This window comes from Kwoniella dendrophila, chromosome 7 (assembly GCF_036810415.1).
Source record: "Kwoniella dendrophila CBS 6074 chromosome 7, complete sequence".
In the NCBI taxonomy this organism is placed as follows: domain Eukaryota; kingdom Fungi; phylum Basidiomycota; class Tremellomycetes; order Tremellales; family Cryptococcaceae; genus Kwoniella; species Kwoniella dendrophila.
Window position 1 is genome coordinate 492,575 of NC_089482.1, and position 17,814 is coordinate 510,388.

Below are 17,814 nucleotides of genomic sequence, written 5' to 3' on the forward strand. Positions count from 1 at the left end.
TACCAATCTACACTATACTACTATGGGTATATAAATTTCCATTGTTTCCTTCTAACAGAACGAAAACTTTCATCCACTAATTTTTATTTAAGCTTTACCAGCATCTTTCATAGCTTTTAACATTAAATCACCGATTTGAGCTGGGGATTTAGCTATGATTGCACCAGCTTTTTCTAAAGCAGCAACTTTATCTGATGCAGCACCTTTACCACCTGAAATAATTGCACCTGCATGACCCATTCTTCTACCTGGTGGTGCAGTTCTACCTGCAATAAAAGCAACAACAGGTTTTGGATTTGATGAATTTTTATTATGTTTTTCTAAATATTCTGCAGCTTCTTCTTCCATTGAACCACCGATTTCACCAATTAAAACTATACCTTCAGTTCTAGGATCACTTAATAATACTTTAACAACATCAATATGTTGTGTACCTGGGAATGGATCACCACCAATTCCTACTGTTAATGATTGTCCTAAACCTGCAAGGGTGGTTTGGCTAAATAAAGTTGAATTCAAAAACAACAATTAGTGGAATGTATGAGACATAAAATACGGCGCAAAAGAACTTGAAAATAAATGAGGAATATTTTTTTGGTAAACTCACTTGACGGCTTCGTAGGTGAGACTAGTAACGATTAAAAATGATAAATTAGCTGTTTAGTACATTCACACAAATTATAATAGCAGAACTTATGGAAAAAAAAAAAAAAAAAAAAAAAAACTCACGTTCCAGATCTTGAAACAACACCGATTTTACCTTGTTTAAAAATATGACCTGGCATAATACCCATTTTACAACCTTCTGAAATAATACCTGGACAATTTCCACCAATCATTCTTGATTTATTTTGTGATTTTAATGCATTATAAATTTTAATTTGATCTCTTTGTGGAATACCTTCTGTTATTGTAACAATTAATTTAATTTCATTTTCAATTGCTTCAATAATTGCATCTGCAGCAAAAGGTGGTGGAACATAAATTACTGAAGCATCAGGTTGAGCTTCTTTAACTGCATCTCTAACTGATCCAAAAACTGGTAAACCTAAATGTGTTTGTCCAGCTTTCTATTAAAAATAAAGCGTATCACATTAGCTTTCACTTCAGAATTCCCTTGAATGAGATCAAAGAAGTTGTCACCCACTTTTGGGTTAGTACCACCAATCATTCGTGTTCCATAATCAATAGCTTGTTGAGCGTGGAAAGTACCCTACAATTCCAAATTTCATCAGTAACGTGTTCTTACATATGACTTTCAACTTAAATATCAACTCACAGTCTTTCCGGTGAAACCTTGAACGAGAACTTTGGTATCCTTGTCTAAAATTTAACGTATATTAGTATTTGATATGATACATTGTTCGCCCATAGAATTCTTCATCTCCCCTATAGCACGTCTATCGCTATTTTACTTATCTGACCAAGACCTGTACTGAGAATCGTCCCTTCATCATCGAAACCAAGTCGGCAATCCCGAATTATCTTCTACGTGAAGGAAGGTATATCGTCAAACTCACTAATAAGGATGTTCTTGATAGTGTCCTCGTATCCTGCAGCGGCTCTTGTTGAAGAAGCGAAAGTTCTTACACCTGTAATACAGTTATAAAGGGTTTCGTTAATCCAGTTATTCCTAATTAACACATTTAATTTAGGTGATTCAGACAGGTCAAAACATACCTCGAGCGAGGGTTGAAACTGATCGTATAGATTGCATCTTTCAAGAGAATTATTGTCAGCTCGATACATTCAGCTCCACCAAATGGTATATGACTCACTTTGACTTGGTATTTTTAGGTGTTATGTACATTCAATAAACACGAAAAAGTTATGAATGAATAGTAAATGTTGGTATCAAGCTCCTTGTACAAAGCTGTAACCGAACCCGAAGAATGGTACTCCTCTATCTGCAAGTGGGATCTATGACAGAAGTGTACAATTAACAAGTTACCGCAAGCTGGAATACAAAAGACAGCCACAACCGCTCTTCAGCAAAACGGCATTCCGTTATTCCCGAACAATACCGCATCAAACCACGTGGCAGACATGGGGTAAATTCATTAATACGATATAGCTAAAGACGCGTCGAGATGTTGAGGAAATGTTTAATTGGGATGAAACGTCATGTTCACGTCTGAAATGATAAGTTTAGATAGATATAATCCAGAGCATGTAATGCTGTTGAAATGTTCAAAGAGTAAATTCCTTGGACTGACCTACCAATCGACTGGCTACAAACTACACTACGTCTCATAAACACCTCAGCGAAGTAGAAGCTAGCGATTTACAATTCATAAGAAGGCAATATCATTCAAAAACACTTATTTACCTCAGTGATACAGGTAGTAGATTACTATGTACGGCGACTTGGCTCTTCAGCTGGTGACAGCGTCACATCGATCAACTTTATCTACTACACCTCAACTACCTTTACCTAAATATGCCTTACCCTTGATATTATCAATTTGTTTAGAAACACGTCAATTAGGACAATCTATAACGTCCGCTGCAGAAACACATGGTCAAGTATCGTTATCACAAGATCGATCTCTAGTATGTAATTTGACTGTACAGCATTTAGCAGCAAGAAGGAATAAAAGATGTTTATTAGCATATTTATTGAATAGGGTTGGTGGTATAAAAGAAAGATGGTGGGATGCAGGAGGTGGTTTAGCTTATTTATTATCTAATCATGGTAATAATTCTATAGGAGGAGGAGGAGGAGAATCATCTAAAATACCTTCAAATGAATCACATATAAATTTAGATAATGATAACAATGATCTACGAAGTAATTTAAGTCCACAAGAATTAGATTTTTTAAGAGAATATAATAATTTATTATTAGATTATAAATCTGATTTTTTAGATGTTTTAGATTTAACTTCATCAATTGATAAACCACCTTCATTAGATTTAATGATTGATGTTAGAGTTTTGAAAGATGCAGGTGAAGTTTTTTTAGAAGGTGGTGAAAAAATAAATTTTAAAAAAGGTCAAAGATTTAGATTAAATAAATCAAGTATTGAAAGATTAATCGTTCAAGGTTTTTTAGAAGAAGTTTAAAAGAAATCCTTAAATCCAAATTGACTGAAAACTACCATATTCATCTATATTCAGCATCATCATCAGATTACCATCATTGTTAATCTCAATTCAAGTGCTCGCTCAAACTTATTCGAGCAGATAAGTGTATCATTATATTATGTGTATAAATAGATTTTTGTCTTTTGTTGTAACAAATACGCATCTTGATTTCTCTGTTTTCGAATGGATTATAGGTCCATATCATGCAATGCAGAATCATTTGTATACAATCTATTTCTTGATCTCAGCTCCACCATCAACTGACCTAGCTCTAGGTTTAGGTTGAACACTTTTTATTAATGCTTTGACTAAATCACCTTTTTCAGCTTTCAAACTTTCTACAGCTTCTTCTTTTGAACAACCAAGTTGAGCGACCTATACAAATCAAGCATTTAAGGGACATGATCAATTTCATATCTCACTCTACTCACGATGAAATCTACATCTTCAGATTTAACACCATCAGCCCCACCAGCAGCTCCATTAGGTTTAACATCTAAAGCTTCCATAGCTTTTTGTGCTTTAATTCCTTCTTCTTTCGTTATTTTACGTCTTTCTACTTCTAATACTGCGTTTTCGAGTTTGTCTGTCATATGAATAACATATCATTAGGAATCCTTAGAATTTCCACTTAATTTTCGAAAGATCAATCAAATGTTCAATAGCTCACGCTTGATATATTGTCCACCATCAGCGAACTATATAAAGAATTGCATTAGTATGTTGTGTTATTCCCGTTAATCAAACATTTTAAAACTTACATCCATAATCACCTCTCCTTGAGGTATTCTGCCTGATGAGCTTGACGCAGCCATTTTATTCTGGTTGATATGATGTGGAAAGTGTTTCATAGAATAGTTCAAGAATACCAACTTTCCTTTAGAATAGGTCTTTGCTGTTGTTACAATTCCTACTGTTACGTAATGAAGGGTAATCGGCTGACGTTTGACCGGGACGGTAGGTGAGGTATGGAGGTATGATGATGCGTCACTCTGTCTTATTGTTGTAAATCACATTTCTTGATAATCTACTTCTTCTCCCTTGTAAGTTTGGCCAATAGCAAGCATCCTTCACTTCCACTACAGTTTCGCTTGCCTTTCAAAACAATACAAAGAGACAGATATCCATCCAGCGCAAGACCCACCGGTGCTAAATATAGGGGTATTATAAACCCCTGTTTCCACTTCACTCAATATGGCATTTCAATCGCCTCTTATATCTATTCCTCGTAAAACCACTCAAGATGTAGATTGGTCAAACCCAATACGCTCAATTATCGCTCATTCATATGGAGAAGATCCAAAAAATTATGCTGAAGAGATTTCGGTCTTACAGCGTTGTAGGCAAGATGCGGTGAAAGGTGCTGGTAGTGATCAAACAGGTAAGCTAATTCCTGCAGATTTGGAATTTGATTGGAGTTAACTGATTGACTTACGAATAGCTCGAGATGTGTTGTATAAATACTTCGGTCAGCTTGAATTGCTTGAACTTAGATTTGCAGAAATCAAAGTACCTTTCATTTGGTGAGCTACCTGACAGCGGACTTAGTTTCTATGGTACAATTAGCTGACCATCCTTCTAGGAACGACGCATTTACCGACAAACCCACTAATCAGACCTCTCTTGCCTTTGAGAAAGCTTCTATCATCCACTTGATCTCTTCTGTTCTCTCCGCACTCGCGCAAACCCCTTCGAGATCAGACCCAGAAGGTTTAAAAAGAGCTTATTACAATACAAGAGCAGCAGCAGGAATGTTAACTTACATCAACGAAAACTTCTTACATGCACCTTCCACTGATTTATCAAGAGAGGTGGTTCAGCTCTGTATTGGTATCATGTCAGCTCAATCTATCGAAATATTCACTGAAAAATTAATTGAAGAGAAGAAATCAGCAGCTTTGATCAGTAGATCAGCATGTACGACTGCAGCTCTATATAATACAGCAGTAGAAGGTATGAAAGAATTTCAAGGCAAAGGTATATTCGATAGAAATTGGTTATATATCTTACAGATAAAAGCGAAGTTGTTTGGATCAATGACACAATACTATAAAGGTGTTTCAGATAATTCAGGTGGTAAACATGGAATATCATTGGTGAGATTCAAGTTATCTGATAATTTAGCTTCTGAAGCATATAAACAAGCACAATCATTTAATTATGGATTTATCTCTTCAAGTACACCAACTTTACCTTCTGATGCATCAACAAGTTTATTAGAAATCACAAAAGCACATCAAACAATTTGTTCAGAAGCTAAAGATCAATCTATAAAAGATAATGATTTAATCTATCATGAAGTTTTACCTTCTGAAGCATCTTTACCTCCAATAGAAAAACTACCTTCAAACCAATTTTCGCCTATCACTATCCAAGAAATTTATTCAAATCAGGAAATCACAAAGTTAATTGGTCCTGATATTTTCTTAAAATTGATTCCTTTAGCTGTACACGAATCTGCTTCTGTTTATTCAGAAGAAAAAGCTAAATTGGTAAGACAAGAAGTTGAAAGAACAGAAATTTCCGAAGGTGAATTGAGAGCTGGTTTAGAACATTTAGGGTTACCTTCTTTAGTCAATCAATGGAAAAATCTGATTGAAGACGATGATAGCAATACGCAAAATGGAAATCATATCGAAATCAGTAATCAACTTAGAAAATTAAGTGAAGATATCAGTAGAGGTGGATCAGTAGATAGTTCCTTAAGGCAATTAGACAGTGAAAGGGAGAGATGCGAGAGGGAACTAAGAGAGCTGAATGGCCTGCTAGATAATGAGAGCAGAGACTGCGAGCGAACCAGGGTAAGCTAAATAATGCTCACGGGTATTCACTCAGAAAAGCTGACTATTATTTTAGGCAAAATACAATCCTCATTTCACTCAACCACCTTCAGGTCCACAAACCATCATTCTGCGATCTCAAGTCGGCGGAAACCTCACTACTTTGGCATCAGCTGCACAATCCGATTCTCAGCTGCGTACCATTTGGAAGGACATCGAACCCCAAATCAGATCGTTACAATCAGGCGAGAGTAGCTTAGAACAAACTGCGGCTCAAATAGCTGCAGGTAAGCCGTCTGCCCCGATGAACCAGGGGATCAGTCTACTTGATCTACAGGAAGATGTGGGAAGCAAGAAGGGTTTGGATGATACGGAGAAACAGGAATTGCAAAAAGCTATTGCAGATGCAGGTGAGAGATTGGACAGATTGGGTAAGATCAGGCGAGAGAGGGATGAAGTCCTCAAAGATCTTAAGGAAAAGGTAAGCTCTGCGTTCGGCAACAATTTGAACAAGCTGATAGAGTACTATTCAACAGATACAAAATGATGATGTATCGAATCTACTTCTGCTCAATCGTCGATCATCAGGAGTTGAACCTCAACTTTTCGCTGCAGAATTAGAGAAATTTCGACCTTATCAATCGAGAATTGCAGCTGCTGTTCAAGCTTCTTCATCTATCTTACAAGAACTTGAAATGTTAGTTAGACAAGTTGAAAAAGGGAAAGGAGTCAAGGAGCTTCAACGATCCAATAAAGATCGTTCCAAGAGGATAAGAGATTGGGAGAGGAAATTGATAGAAGCTGGCGAAAGCTGGGCAGAGATACAAGCTGGTTTAGGAAAAGGTTTGGCTTTTTATCATCAGACTACAATAACTCTAAATCAGTTGAAAAGAGAAGTAAATGAATTTGTCAAGAGTAGAGAGAATGAACGAAATAGATTAATAGGTGAAATCGAGACTAGGCAAAGATTAGGTGGTTCAGCCCCTCCCCCATCATCTTCTTCTTATAACACATCAAGTGGAACTAAAAGCTTAGAAGAAAGATTAGCTGCTTTATCGGTTGACAGATCCTCTTCAGCTTATTCTCCTCTACCACCTCAACCTCCTAAACCTATTACTTCGCCTATATCTTCGTTCCCACCTCCACCTCCACAAGTATCAACGCCAAGTTTCCCACCACCTCCTCCACCTGCTAAACCTACAAACCCTTATGACTTTAGTAATTTGTCAAGTATACCTTCAGCTTTCTCGACTGCCTCGTCTCCTCCTCCTCAAGCTTCGAACCAAAGCTCTTATGGATCTTCTGCATACTCGTATAACCCACCTCAACAGCCATCTAATACTTATTCACCTCCACCTCCAATGCAGAGCAATCCCTACCCACCCCCACCCACGAGTCAACCATCTCGACCGGCTGATCAGAGTTATGGTTCATATGGCTCACCTTCCCAACCAAATTATAGTAGTCAAAATCAAGGTTATCATGCGCCATCAGCACCTTCACAATACTCTTCTCAACCTGCACCATCTCAGCCTTCTTATTCCTCTCAACCCAACTACTCGCACCCTCCTCCACCTGCACAACAATCGTCTTATCCATCCCAATCATCATATCCTTCTCATCCACCTCCACAGCAGCCGCATCAACAAGGATATTACCCTGCTCCTCCTCAAAGACCTTCGTACACTTCTCCCCCTCCTCAACAGCAGCAACAGCAATATCCTAATTACCCTCCTTCAAATGGACAGTATCCGCAACAACCTCCACCACAACAGCCTCAACAAGGATATGGAGGATATCAGCAAGGTGGATATCAATATCGATAAGCAAGTTCTGGTTCATACTATGTGATCGAGATGTTATTCGCCTTCTATGGATGAAAAATGGTTTGAATCCGCTGATGATTTGGCAATTGACTCCTGCTTTTGACTGACACATCGATACAGACGAATGCTCACCTCACCCAAATCAACTCAGAGGTCCTTTGACTACCAATGCGCCTATGATTACCGGACCCAGATAAATTACCTAATTGATTTCCCAAAGGACCCTTTGAGTGAACCACCCTTTGAACGGCTTTCACAACCAACTCCTTACCTTTGGAAGGATATCATGATTACTTGCATACATAAAATCAACCTCTTAAAGCCTTAACTTACCGTATAAAGAACTATAGTGCAGGAGCATTCGGGCAAAATCCGAAAGATACGGTATATACACACAAGCACATACACAAACACCAACTTTGTGGAGGAGGTAATACCTTTGATCAGCTATACCCCTTAAAAAGTAATTTATTCTAACATCAGCCAACTTACCATTTTTGCCATGGAATAGGTCACTTTGAAACTCTTGACTGCTAATATCGTCGTCTTGACAGTTGGTTTGAAACGATGAGGGAAGGTGAGGAGAAGCTATGTACATTATCTGGATGGAAGGATGTGCTGTCGCGAACCTCATATGAGTATCCACCGACTTACTAACGGTTTCAAAAACCTTATGATCAGAAGTTCCAAGATATATAAGAACCATTGAATTTCCCTTTGTTCCCCCACTTACATGATTAGTTTGATCATTCTTCGAACTTATCTAATCAACTTGAATAAAGTTTTGCTGAAGCCAAAGTACTTCATCAAGGTGGCCATTTGACTACAATCTAAACTACCTGTATATATTGGATTGTCCTTATTAAATCACAAGCATTTAGTGACCCGTTATACGAACAAACGGAATAACGAATCTGTTACAATTACGCAAAATGGATACTCCCTGGACAGTTGACGGATTTGTAGACACACCTGATATGATGATTAATGACAGTAGTAAGTCATACCTTTATATACTTATACTTCTTTTGAGCATTTTGTGGTATTGATACTTTGTAACAACCTTAGACGACTATTTCGGATTCAATCCGATTACACCAAAATATCAACAAAATCAATCGTTCACACATCCTGGATATCCCATGTCAATGGATACATCTTTTATACATCAACAACCTAACTTTGATCTTGAGCAATTCGATTTACATCTTCAACAGCAAAACCACAACCAAAATCAAAATCAATATCCTCAACTATCAGATCATATATTAAGATCATCGAGTTCGAATTTATCTTTAAGATCGGATACTTCACATAGATCTTCTTCTAGTATATCATCATTTAATGGATGGTCAACTGTAGATGATAATTCTTCCGAGGTGGAAGATTCTGCTGTTACTTCATTGGCTACTTCTTTCTCAAGTTCAATATCACCTTCCCTAATTGGTGGTAGTGGTAGTAATAGTAGTCACAATACGAAACATGGTAAAGTACCAAGTTTATCTATCAACCCAAATCTATTTAAACCAAATATGTATAATACAACATTAATATCTTCTTCTGATGATAACGGGATGGAAATGCTCGAAACTGCAAAACCAACAAAATCAATCAAAGGTAAAAAAGAAGAATTATTAGGTGAATCACCTCAACCTCAACCCAAAGCAAGATCTACTACCAATACGAAGAATGGTAAAAAGGAAAGAGCGAAGAAAAATTCATCAAATTCTACTTCAGGTTCAATGTCAAATAGTGAGGGTGGTAAAAAAGTTAGTCATGCTAGAAAAGTGAGTTTGGTTTGATCTCTATCACTACTACTATTACGAAAGGGCAAAATAGTACAAGAGCTGACCACCTGTACGGCAATTAGCAAACAGCAGATCATATACCAAGACCACGAAATGCATTCATTTTATTTAGAAAACATGTTGTAGATTCTAAATTAATTCCTGCAAGTGTTGAAATGAGACATCAAAACGTTAGTATAATAACAGCTAAAATGTGGTCAGAGGTGAGTGTTTTTAGCGTTTTATCAAATGGCTGCCGAATCATCATTATTACCAATATCATCATCATGTCTGGAGGGGCAATCATCGTATAAGAGGAAAGATACTGATCTTGATTATTATTCTATTATAATAGGCTCCACCTGATCAAAAAGCGCATTTCAATGAATTAGCAAAGATTGAAAAAGAAGAACATATGAAAAAGTGAGTACTATTCAACATTTCAAATGATTGTCGTACCCTTATTGTACTGTATAATCTTCATGGCTAACTTGGTTAATCTCCTTTAGATACCCAGGATATAGATATCAACCAGTTTATAGAAGAACAAATGTAATCAGACGAAGAGTAAGAAAAGATGAAGCTGAAGAACAAAAATGTAAATCTGTCGCAGAATTATTAATTAAAGGTAAATCTGGTGAGGACTTAGAGAATGAAATCAAAGAGAAGATTTCGAAAGGTATTGTCGAAAACACAAAGAACGATGAAAAACCCCTCAGACAAATCAATGATGTGAAAGAAAAGTAAGTTGTCAATGTACTTGGGTCAATTACATTGATTTGACATTTGATGGCTAAATCGACTGTTTTTCCAACTTCTTCTTCGTTTAGATCAGATTCCAGAAGATCATCAGCAGCATGTGAATTATAAAAAGGTGCATTAAGAGCTTTACGTGCACAAGCAAGACAACAGTCTTCTTCATCACATGAATCAGGCGATTGGTCAGACATATCATCATTGAATAAGCAGAGAAATCGTAATAGATCAGTATCTACAGCTTTATCCATAGATACTGATACGAATTCAAGATTATCATTATCTAGAAAATCAAGTTATTATCCATTTGAGCTTGATAATGAGGATGACATAGAGTCAAGTGAAGAATTACAAGAACACGATTTCTCTTTCAACGCTAGTAATGATCAAATATCAGCTTATGGTTATGGTTTAGCACCTTCACAAATACAAGGATTTGCTCATCAGCATCAACAGCAGCAACAACAACAACAGTATGTTATGCAACAGCAGAATCATCATCAATCACAGGGAATATGGAATACTTCCATTCATAATCAATTTGAAGAACAAAATCACCAGAATTTACAAAACTTTACATTCCCTTCAAGTATCAAAATTCCCACCTTCAGTCCGCAGCAAGTATCTGAATATCACAATCAATATCAACCAAATACATCTTTATCATCATCGAATTTTCCAGATCCCTCTTCTACTTCTTCATCATTCTCGCAAAACTTCTTCTACCCTCAACCAGCTGATCCACAATTACAATTGCCTCCTTCGCAAAGTATAGAATATAAAAATGAGTTTCATGCTTTTGATACAGCTTTACCATTTTCGCCTTCTGTTGGTAATTTCTCATTTCAACAACAGCAGGATTTGGAATACGATGTGAACCAAAATGTTACTCCTAGTGGTACCACAGAAAGCAGTCAAGACAGTGGGCAAGGTATTTACGAGTTTACTCTACCCAACAACAATTTCAAATTTTCATATACGAATGCAAACGATGTGAATGATCAAATCTCAGTCCAAGGCGATCAACCTTCTTGGGATTCAAACAATTACAATTTATCATTGTTACCACCTTCAAGTGGTGTTCCATTAGAAAATTTACCTTTTGATGATCATTTCATGTTAGGTGATTTTGAAGCTGCTTTAGCTCATGCTGATGATGGTCTTATGAGTGAAGACAATAGTATGGTAGCATGGTAGGGTGTTCCGTTTATATGTAGATAAAACCATCAATTGTTTTAGGTGTATTGTTAATTTGTAGATTGTATTCATTAGATAATGGAAAATAGTTGTTTTGTGTGTCAAGCAGTGTAATACCAATCTTATGCAGCCATGTATACTTGCATTTTGCTGCGAGTTTTACACTGCCCTGGTATAACATTGTATCAGGCCTTCTTCGCATGGTTCGTTATCAACATCGTTATCTCTGTAACGCAAGATCAGTTGAATTAATACCGCCGTTATGCCAAGTTTGCACCAAGTAAGATATGTTGCCACTTTACGCTATAAAAAGGGAAAATGTTTGGTAATGCCAAGCTTTAACGGAAATGCCACTTATAGCATGCATGCGACACGCGCATCCTATACTCAGCCTTAAGTAGGTCGCGACCCAAGAAGGTACTACCGCTTACAGGTTGAATGACGACAACAGAGAGACAAAGAGAGAATATGTACATCTCTTCCATTATTATTGCTATGCACAGCTTTGCTTGGGTCGAACATTACTTCTTCGAAGTTAGAGATTAATATCTTCCTCATATCAATAATCCATAAGCTATAAGATAGACAGACCAGAATCACCATTTGCTTATAACACGGCTTCACAAGCACTCCGCTATCAAACTAAGAACTCGACGCACGGACACCAAACCCTCATTCCCCCATATCCCAGGTTACATCATACCTCAAATACATTCAACCTGAATTAGCAATACATAAGAAGCAACAGTGACACAGATATTCAGCGTAAGGTTAGACAGTCCGGATTAAGAAAAGGGTAAATCATATTTACTGAATAGTGAGTGACTTGCAAGAAACAGGAAGGTTCGTTTGAAACCATTGCCGCGACATTACGAACCTTACTTTTTTCATATCCCATATTTGATTAGAATAATGTTACTGACTGATTATTCATAGATATATCTCTTTGACGGCCTATAACTATTATCGAATAGACCGAAATACATACATAGAGAGCCCATATCAGTCCTTCAAAGACACCTCAATCCAAATCTTCAAGCAAAAAAACGCTCAAAAGTAAATTAGCCAAGAACATATACCGCTTGTAATAAGACGTCAACATGGGTAAATCACAATCCAAATTATCAGCTGATGATCTTGCTGATCTCCAGAAGAACACTTACTGTGAGTATACTCTGTTGACTTCATGAAGGCTCGTATGCTGTATGCTGATAGTATTTCATATTAGTTGATAAGAAGGTGAGGACACCAGACAATCTAGGAGATAATGGACTGATGCTAATGATATAATACTTTTTGTGGAAACCTGATTGATAGGAGCTGCAACAATGGGTGAGTCAGCTGCCAGACAACCAAACGATTAGAATCTCGGACGGTAGCTGATCGGGTATCAATTCCTAACAGTACAAAGGTTTCTTGAAGGATTGTCCAAGTGGTCAACTTAACAAAGAGGGTGAGTGATCAGCTCCATAACATGAACGCTTTATAACAAGACTTGACCTTTGCGTTTCTAGAGTTCAAAAAGATATATAAGCAGTTCTTCCCGTTCGGTGACCCTTCTCAATTTGCGGACTACGTGTTCAATGTGAGCCTACTTTAGGGTGTAGAGCGGAATTCAAGCTTGAATGCAGATGCTGATAGGAATACGCCACCACAGGTTTTTGATGAAGATAAATCAGGTACAATCGAATTCAAGGTAAGGCTATCTTCGCCTAATGATAATGCTTTCTTGTTACTGAATATTTGATATCTTATATAGGAATTCATCTGTGCTTTATCAGTAACATCGCGAGGAAGACTTGACGAGAAGTTGAAATGTGAGTTGTATCTTCACACTGTTCAATACTATATTAGCTGGCCACCTCTTTCGACTCGGTCACTCAGGCTGACTATTAGTTTGATATGCGCTGATAGGGGCTTTCCAACTATACGATATCAACCAAGATGGATTCATCACATACGATGAAATGTTACAAATTGTTAGATCAATCTATAAGATGACAGGTCAAATGGTACAGTTACCAGAAGATGAGGATACACCTGAGAAGGTATGTTCACCAAACATTTGTCATCCCATCTCAACTCGTCCTTACTCAATCACGTCTTTCCTCTTTATAACACCCTTTGGCTCGCAATGCTATGATATGTAGAGAAACATTGCTAACTCATCCTTCTAATTTAGCGTGTCGACAAAATTTTCCGAAATATGGATATGAACAAAGATGCTAGATTAACATTTGATGAATTCAAGGAAGGGTCCAAACAAGATCCCACAATTGTACAGGTCAGTAATTCACGGGGCAACCCCTCAGATATAGGAGGGAAACCTCTTTATTACCATCATGCTCAACTGGAGCTTGCTCAAGAAATGTTATTGACAACGTTCTTTTCTTGATTATTAGGCGCTATCTCTGTATGATGGTCTTGTATAGTTGATCTTGAATGAAGCGAAGATGCCATCGGCAAGTGATTACAGCACCGATACAGATATATACGACTTTGTATTACTTAGATAGATGATTCAATTGAATGCAGATATAACACAAATTGGTCCGGGTGTTTCAATTCTTCGACAAATTTGCGACTAATCAGAAGCTATCATCTGTCCGCCATAAATCAGTAAAGCGATAATTTAAGACATGCGCTTAATCGTATTGACGTGATGTAGTTGGAGACAATGATCTATGCGTCTTAGATGTAAATGATCCATGTGATCTATATACGGTAGCACAGCATTTACCAAAAGATGAATGATCATATGGATGATCAAGAAGGAAAAATGATTCTTTCGCTGTTGGCGGCAAAATCGTCAGCTTACATACTCTAGTCAGTGTCACAATGAAGTCTGTAATAGAATCAGTTTACATGTTTTTATGAGGTAACTCGTACAATTTACCACCAGAAAAGGCTTGTTCGTTGATCTCTCCTAATTCTTGAACTTGCTGACCATTATCGTCCCACTATGAGTTCAGATACTGATCTCCGGTCGAGGCTAAACGAGGTAAATGTAGAAGAATAGTAAACAAATCACAAAGACAGAATGTTCTGTGTTAGGAGGGATACATAGGCAATAAGCTTGATAATATGCTACAGAGTTGTTTACTTAGTCTTGCTGCCCAATCCATTTGATCTGGTTTGCCTCATTTGTATTCGATGTTAGTTTCAGATGAGACATGGTGGTCAATGCGCACCAACATACTGTGTTTACTAATGAGAAAATGCCACCATCAATCAACCTTTGACACATTCAATCCAGATCGTGCACCATGTTGTTTGCTTATACAGTAAGCGAATGCATATAACCTTCCAGAGGTTCAATCATGGCACATGATAAGGGATCGTAAAGTCGTCAATTTTGTCGTATAACTATGTACTAAGCAATATACTCCATCAAGGAGATTTATCTAGTCTTCTCTAAAAACCGAAATGTTCATCTTCAAATTCAATACCACCACAACCTCTTTTTTTATAATCTTCCATATTTCTTACTGCTTGTCTTGTAGCATCAGTCAATGATTCGGGTCCACAAGCAGTGACTAGTATACCTGAAGGGTTCACCATCATTCTACCATATCTTGAAATAGTTTCATCAGCTAAAGAAGATAAGAAAATATTGAAATTTGGTCTGACTGGATTAACTGATATAGTTGATAAAGGTATATTATGTTTTGGTGATGAAGAATCTGATGATGTTGATGTTGATGTTGACGCGGTAGAAGCAGAAGAAGGATTTCTTGATAATAAATAAGCTAATTTTTCTTTTTCTGCTGCAGAAGGTTGTCTTTTTAATCCTCTTATTGAATTATGTTTATCAGTTTGAATGATGAATTTATTTTCTTCAATTTTCCAATCATCATCTTTTTCATCATTTTCTAATGAAGATAAAAGTGTTAAAGGTGAACTTGCTGGACATCGTGTAACGAATATTTTGACTCTTAATGCAGTTGGATTAGGTTTTTTCAAACCTTTTCTTCTACCTTCTATGCATTGTATTTCCCATTGTTTAGCTTCGTTAACTAGTTCAATCAATGTTGGCATTAATGGTTTAGCCATTTCTTCGTTTCTAACCATCCATATGAAATCAATAGTTCTTGCTCTAACTACACCACTGGGTGCACGATGAACGAGATCTTGACCTAATGATAATGCTTGTGTTATACCTGAACCACCTGCTATAAGAACAACTGAGGAAAATGACGGAGCAAGAGTATTACCTAATCCACCGTATGGGCCTTCAACAATGACAGTAGCTTGGTTAGATCCACCTTCACCACGATCCTGGAACTCGGTTGATCGCAAAGCAAGTTCATGTAATTTATTTGTCCAATCCCCGGCTCGTTTACACATAAGTACTAAGCCATCTCCGTTTGGTGCCGAAGCAATGGTGAATGGATGTGATTCGAAAGCTTTTCTGAAGCCCAAAGCAGGGATTCTAATTCTGACGTGTTGGCCTGCTCTCCAACCGGTTCGAAGTCCAGGAAGAGTGACAATAGTCATACCGGCGCCGGGCAAAGCTTGAAGTTCGGCATGTGCAATTCGAGTCTTGGTGACCGAACAAAAAATCGAGATAAGGTAAATGACCATACCGGCGACACTGTAGAGGGGATAAGGGGATATCAACAACAAGTTCTCTAGGCTAATAGATAAGACGAGACTTACCAGAATGGTATAGCCACGGGTACGTGTAAAGCAAGACCGACCAGCAGTCCAACAATACCGACAAAGTGACAGATCTGTAAACCAGGACTATATAAGCTAACGCATGTAGCAGAAAAGAGAAGGAGAGCTTACTTCGAATACACCATGCCATGCTTTTCTAACCCAAGGAAGTGATGTGATGACAATAAGTACTAAAGCAAAGTATGCAAGAAGACCCCACATGGCGAAGGGTTTGGCGGCATAAGCAGAGAATGTACCGGCCACAGACCATTTGTACACTGTGATACCATTATGTCAGCTCTGGATGATAGCGAGTTTATGTAGAGTGATGAGAAGGATGTCACATAATGGTATGAAAGGCGGCAAAAACCTACTATAAGCAGCACCATGTATTGTACTAGCCAAAAAGACGATTCTTCCAACGATTTTATGATAAACTTTTAATCTCTCATAACCTTTTCCAACACATAAACCAATTATATTACCTCTTACACCTAAGGCAATAGTTAAAGGAATTTGTGCTGTAGCAACTAAGCCAGATCTCATCCAATCTGATCCATATCCTTTATCTTTTGATGAAGGTGTTAAATCAGATTTCCAAATCAATGCAAAACAATTTAGAATCAAATAACCTCCGATTAAATAAATTTGTGGTAAAGTTAAATACGATTTTAAATGTAATTTTGCAGGTAATTTCGAAAATGGTGTAAATAATAAAAATTTAGATGAAAATGGTAAATATTCTAATAAAGGTATTATATGTGGTGGTGGATAATATACTGGTACTTGATTTTCTGATTGTTGTTGTTGTTGATATTTCGTAATTATTGGTTGAACGTTTCGAAGCTTCTCCTCAAATTGTGAAGCGAATGGATCCTTTTTTGAACAAGTATCAGATAATCCAGCTGTAGTCAAGGGTGAATCGATCTGTATTCTATTTTCAATTTCACCTCTTTTCAAAAACCATCCTTGAGATAAATCACCACCTGAAACTTCTCTTTTTGTTTCTTGAAGTTGATTAACTGATTCTAAAGATTCTTTTGAATATGGTAAAACCTTGACCTTGACAGAAGTGTTTTGATTTTTTTTGGTTGGTAAAGAAGCGAATAATCTAGCTAAGAATCTTGGATGTGATATTATCATACATAAAACTAATAATCCAGCAAATGCTAAATAAAGGTTTCTTGGCATTGTACTATCCATTCCCATTTGATCGTTTTTCTGCTGTTGAACAATTTCAGTTTTATTTACATGTTTTTCAGTTGATACCGGTATTACTGCAGAAACTGTTTGTGTAGCCGCTGTGATAGTACCATACGTTATGGATGCACCATAAAGTACACTAGCAAGTGAAGCATCTCCCATGAGCGGCATGATGATGGTATACGAATGAAAGGAGCAAGTTTGTCAATGGGAAAGGAAAGAGAGAGATTGAAGCTGAAGGAAAAAGGTTGAATGGCGATAATCTGTAAAGACTGTTTAGACTAAAAGAATGACTAGTGTTGTTGGGTATTTGTAGAGTGTTTTTGACGTCTGATCTATATCATTTGTGCAAAGTTGTATTGTAAGACCAGAGTAAAGGAGTTAGGTACTATTATCGAAGAGATGACATTAGTTTAGGTAAAAGATATAGGCTATCAAGCAAAATAAGATGAAGGAACGAAGATAAAGGAAGTATAAGGACTTACATGAATAAGCCAAAGTTGTAATGTAATCTGTTGC

The 17,814-nt window shown here is 37.2% G+C and overlaps 7 protein-coding genes across 7 annotated transcripts; 4 read left to right on the forward strand and 3 right to left on the reverse strand.

The window, feature by feature from the left end:
* Positions 1–87: 87 nt before the first annotated feature.
* Positions 88–1,717, reverse strand: L201_005405 (uncharacterized protein; the record flags this gene model as incomplete). Its single annotated transcript, XM_066221135.1, has 7 exons — positions 88–499; positions 608–628; positions 730–1,070; positions 1,148–1,213; positions 1,280–1,323; positions 1,521–1,592; positions 1,681–1,717. The coding sequence occupies 7 exons, from the start codon at positions 1,715–1,717 to the stop codon at positions 88–90; spliced, it is 993 nt and encodes a 330-aa protein (XP_066077232.1).
* Positions 1,718–2,355: 638 nt separating this feature from the next.
* L201_005406 (DNA replication complex GINS protein PSF1) lies at positions 2,356–3,066 on the forward strand (the record flags this gene model as incomplete). The annotated part of the gene is made up of 1 exon (XM_066221136.1): positions 2,356–3,066. One exon carries the CDS (start codon positions 2,356–2,358, stop codon positions 3,064–3,066), a length of 711 nt encoding a protein of 236 aa, XP_066077233.1.
* Positions 3,067–3,318: 252 nt separating this feature from the next.
* Positions 3,319–3,902, reverse strand: L201_005407 (uncharacterized protein; the record flags this gene model as incomplete). Its single annotated transcript, XM_066221137.1, has 4 exons — positions 3,319–3,462; positions 3,519–3,673; positions 3,758–3,785; positions 3,849–3,902. The coding sequence occupies 4 exons, from the start codon at positions 3,900–3,902 to the stop codon at positions 3,319–3,321; spliced, it is 381 nt and encodes a 126-aa protein (XP_066077234.1).
* A 379-nt stretch (positions 3,903–4,281) lies between these two features.
* L201_005408 (uncharacterized protein) lies at positions 4,282–7,693 on the forward strand (the record flags this gene model as incomplete). Its single annotated transcript, XM_066221138.1, has 5 exons — positions 4,282–4,468; positions 4,529–4,610; positions 4,670–5,888; positions 5,944–6,348; positions 6,404–7,693. The coding sequence occupies 5 exons, from the start codon at positions 4,282–4,284 to the stop codon at positions 7,691–7,693; spliced, it is 3,183 nt and encodes a 1,060-aa protein (XP_066077235.1).
* A 932-nt stretch (positions 7,694–8,625) lies between these two features.
* L201_005409 (uncharacterized protein) lies at positions 8,626–11,433 on the forward strand (the record flags this gene model as incomplete). Its single annotated transcript, XM_066221139.1, has 6 exons — positions 8,626–8,689; positions 8,762–9,480; positions 9,564–9,704; positions 9,836–9,903; positions 9,990–10,223; positions 10,365–11,433. 6 exons carry the CDS (start codon positions 8,626–8,628, stop codon positions 11,431–11,433), a joined length of 2,295 nt encoding a protein of 764 aa, XP_066077236.1.
* A 1,100-nt stretch (positions 11,434–12,533) lies between these two features.
* On the forward strand, positions 12,534–13,865 carry L201_005410 (calcium-binding protein NCS-1; the record flags this gene model as incomplete). The annotated part of the gene is made up of 10 exons (XM_066221140.1): positions 12,534–12,597; positions 12,662–12,672; positions 12,751–12,765; positions 12,838–12,886; positions 12,948–13,018; positions 13,091–13,129; positions 13,193–13,250; positions 13,348–13,481; positions 13,616–13,717; positions 13,836–13,865. The coding sequence occupies 10 exons, from the start codon at positions 12,534–12,536 to the stop codon at positions 13,863–13,865; spliced, it is 573 nt and encodes a 190-aa protein (XP_066077237.1).
* A 982-nt stretch (positions 13,866–14,847) lies between these two features.
* Positions 14,848–17,466, reverse strand: L201_005411 (uncharacterized protein; the record flags this gene model as incomplete). Its single annotated transcript, XM_066221141.1, has 4 exons — positions 14,848–16,027; positions 16,093–16,166; positions 16,225–16,370; positions 16,467–17,466. The coding sequence occupies 4 exons, from the start codon at positions 17,464–17,466 to the stop codon at positions 14,848–14,850; spliced, it is 2,400 nt and encodes a 799-aa protein (XP_066077238.1).
* Between the last annotated feature and the right edge of the window lie 348 nt (positions 17,467–17,814).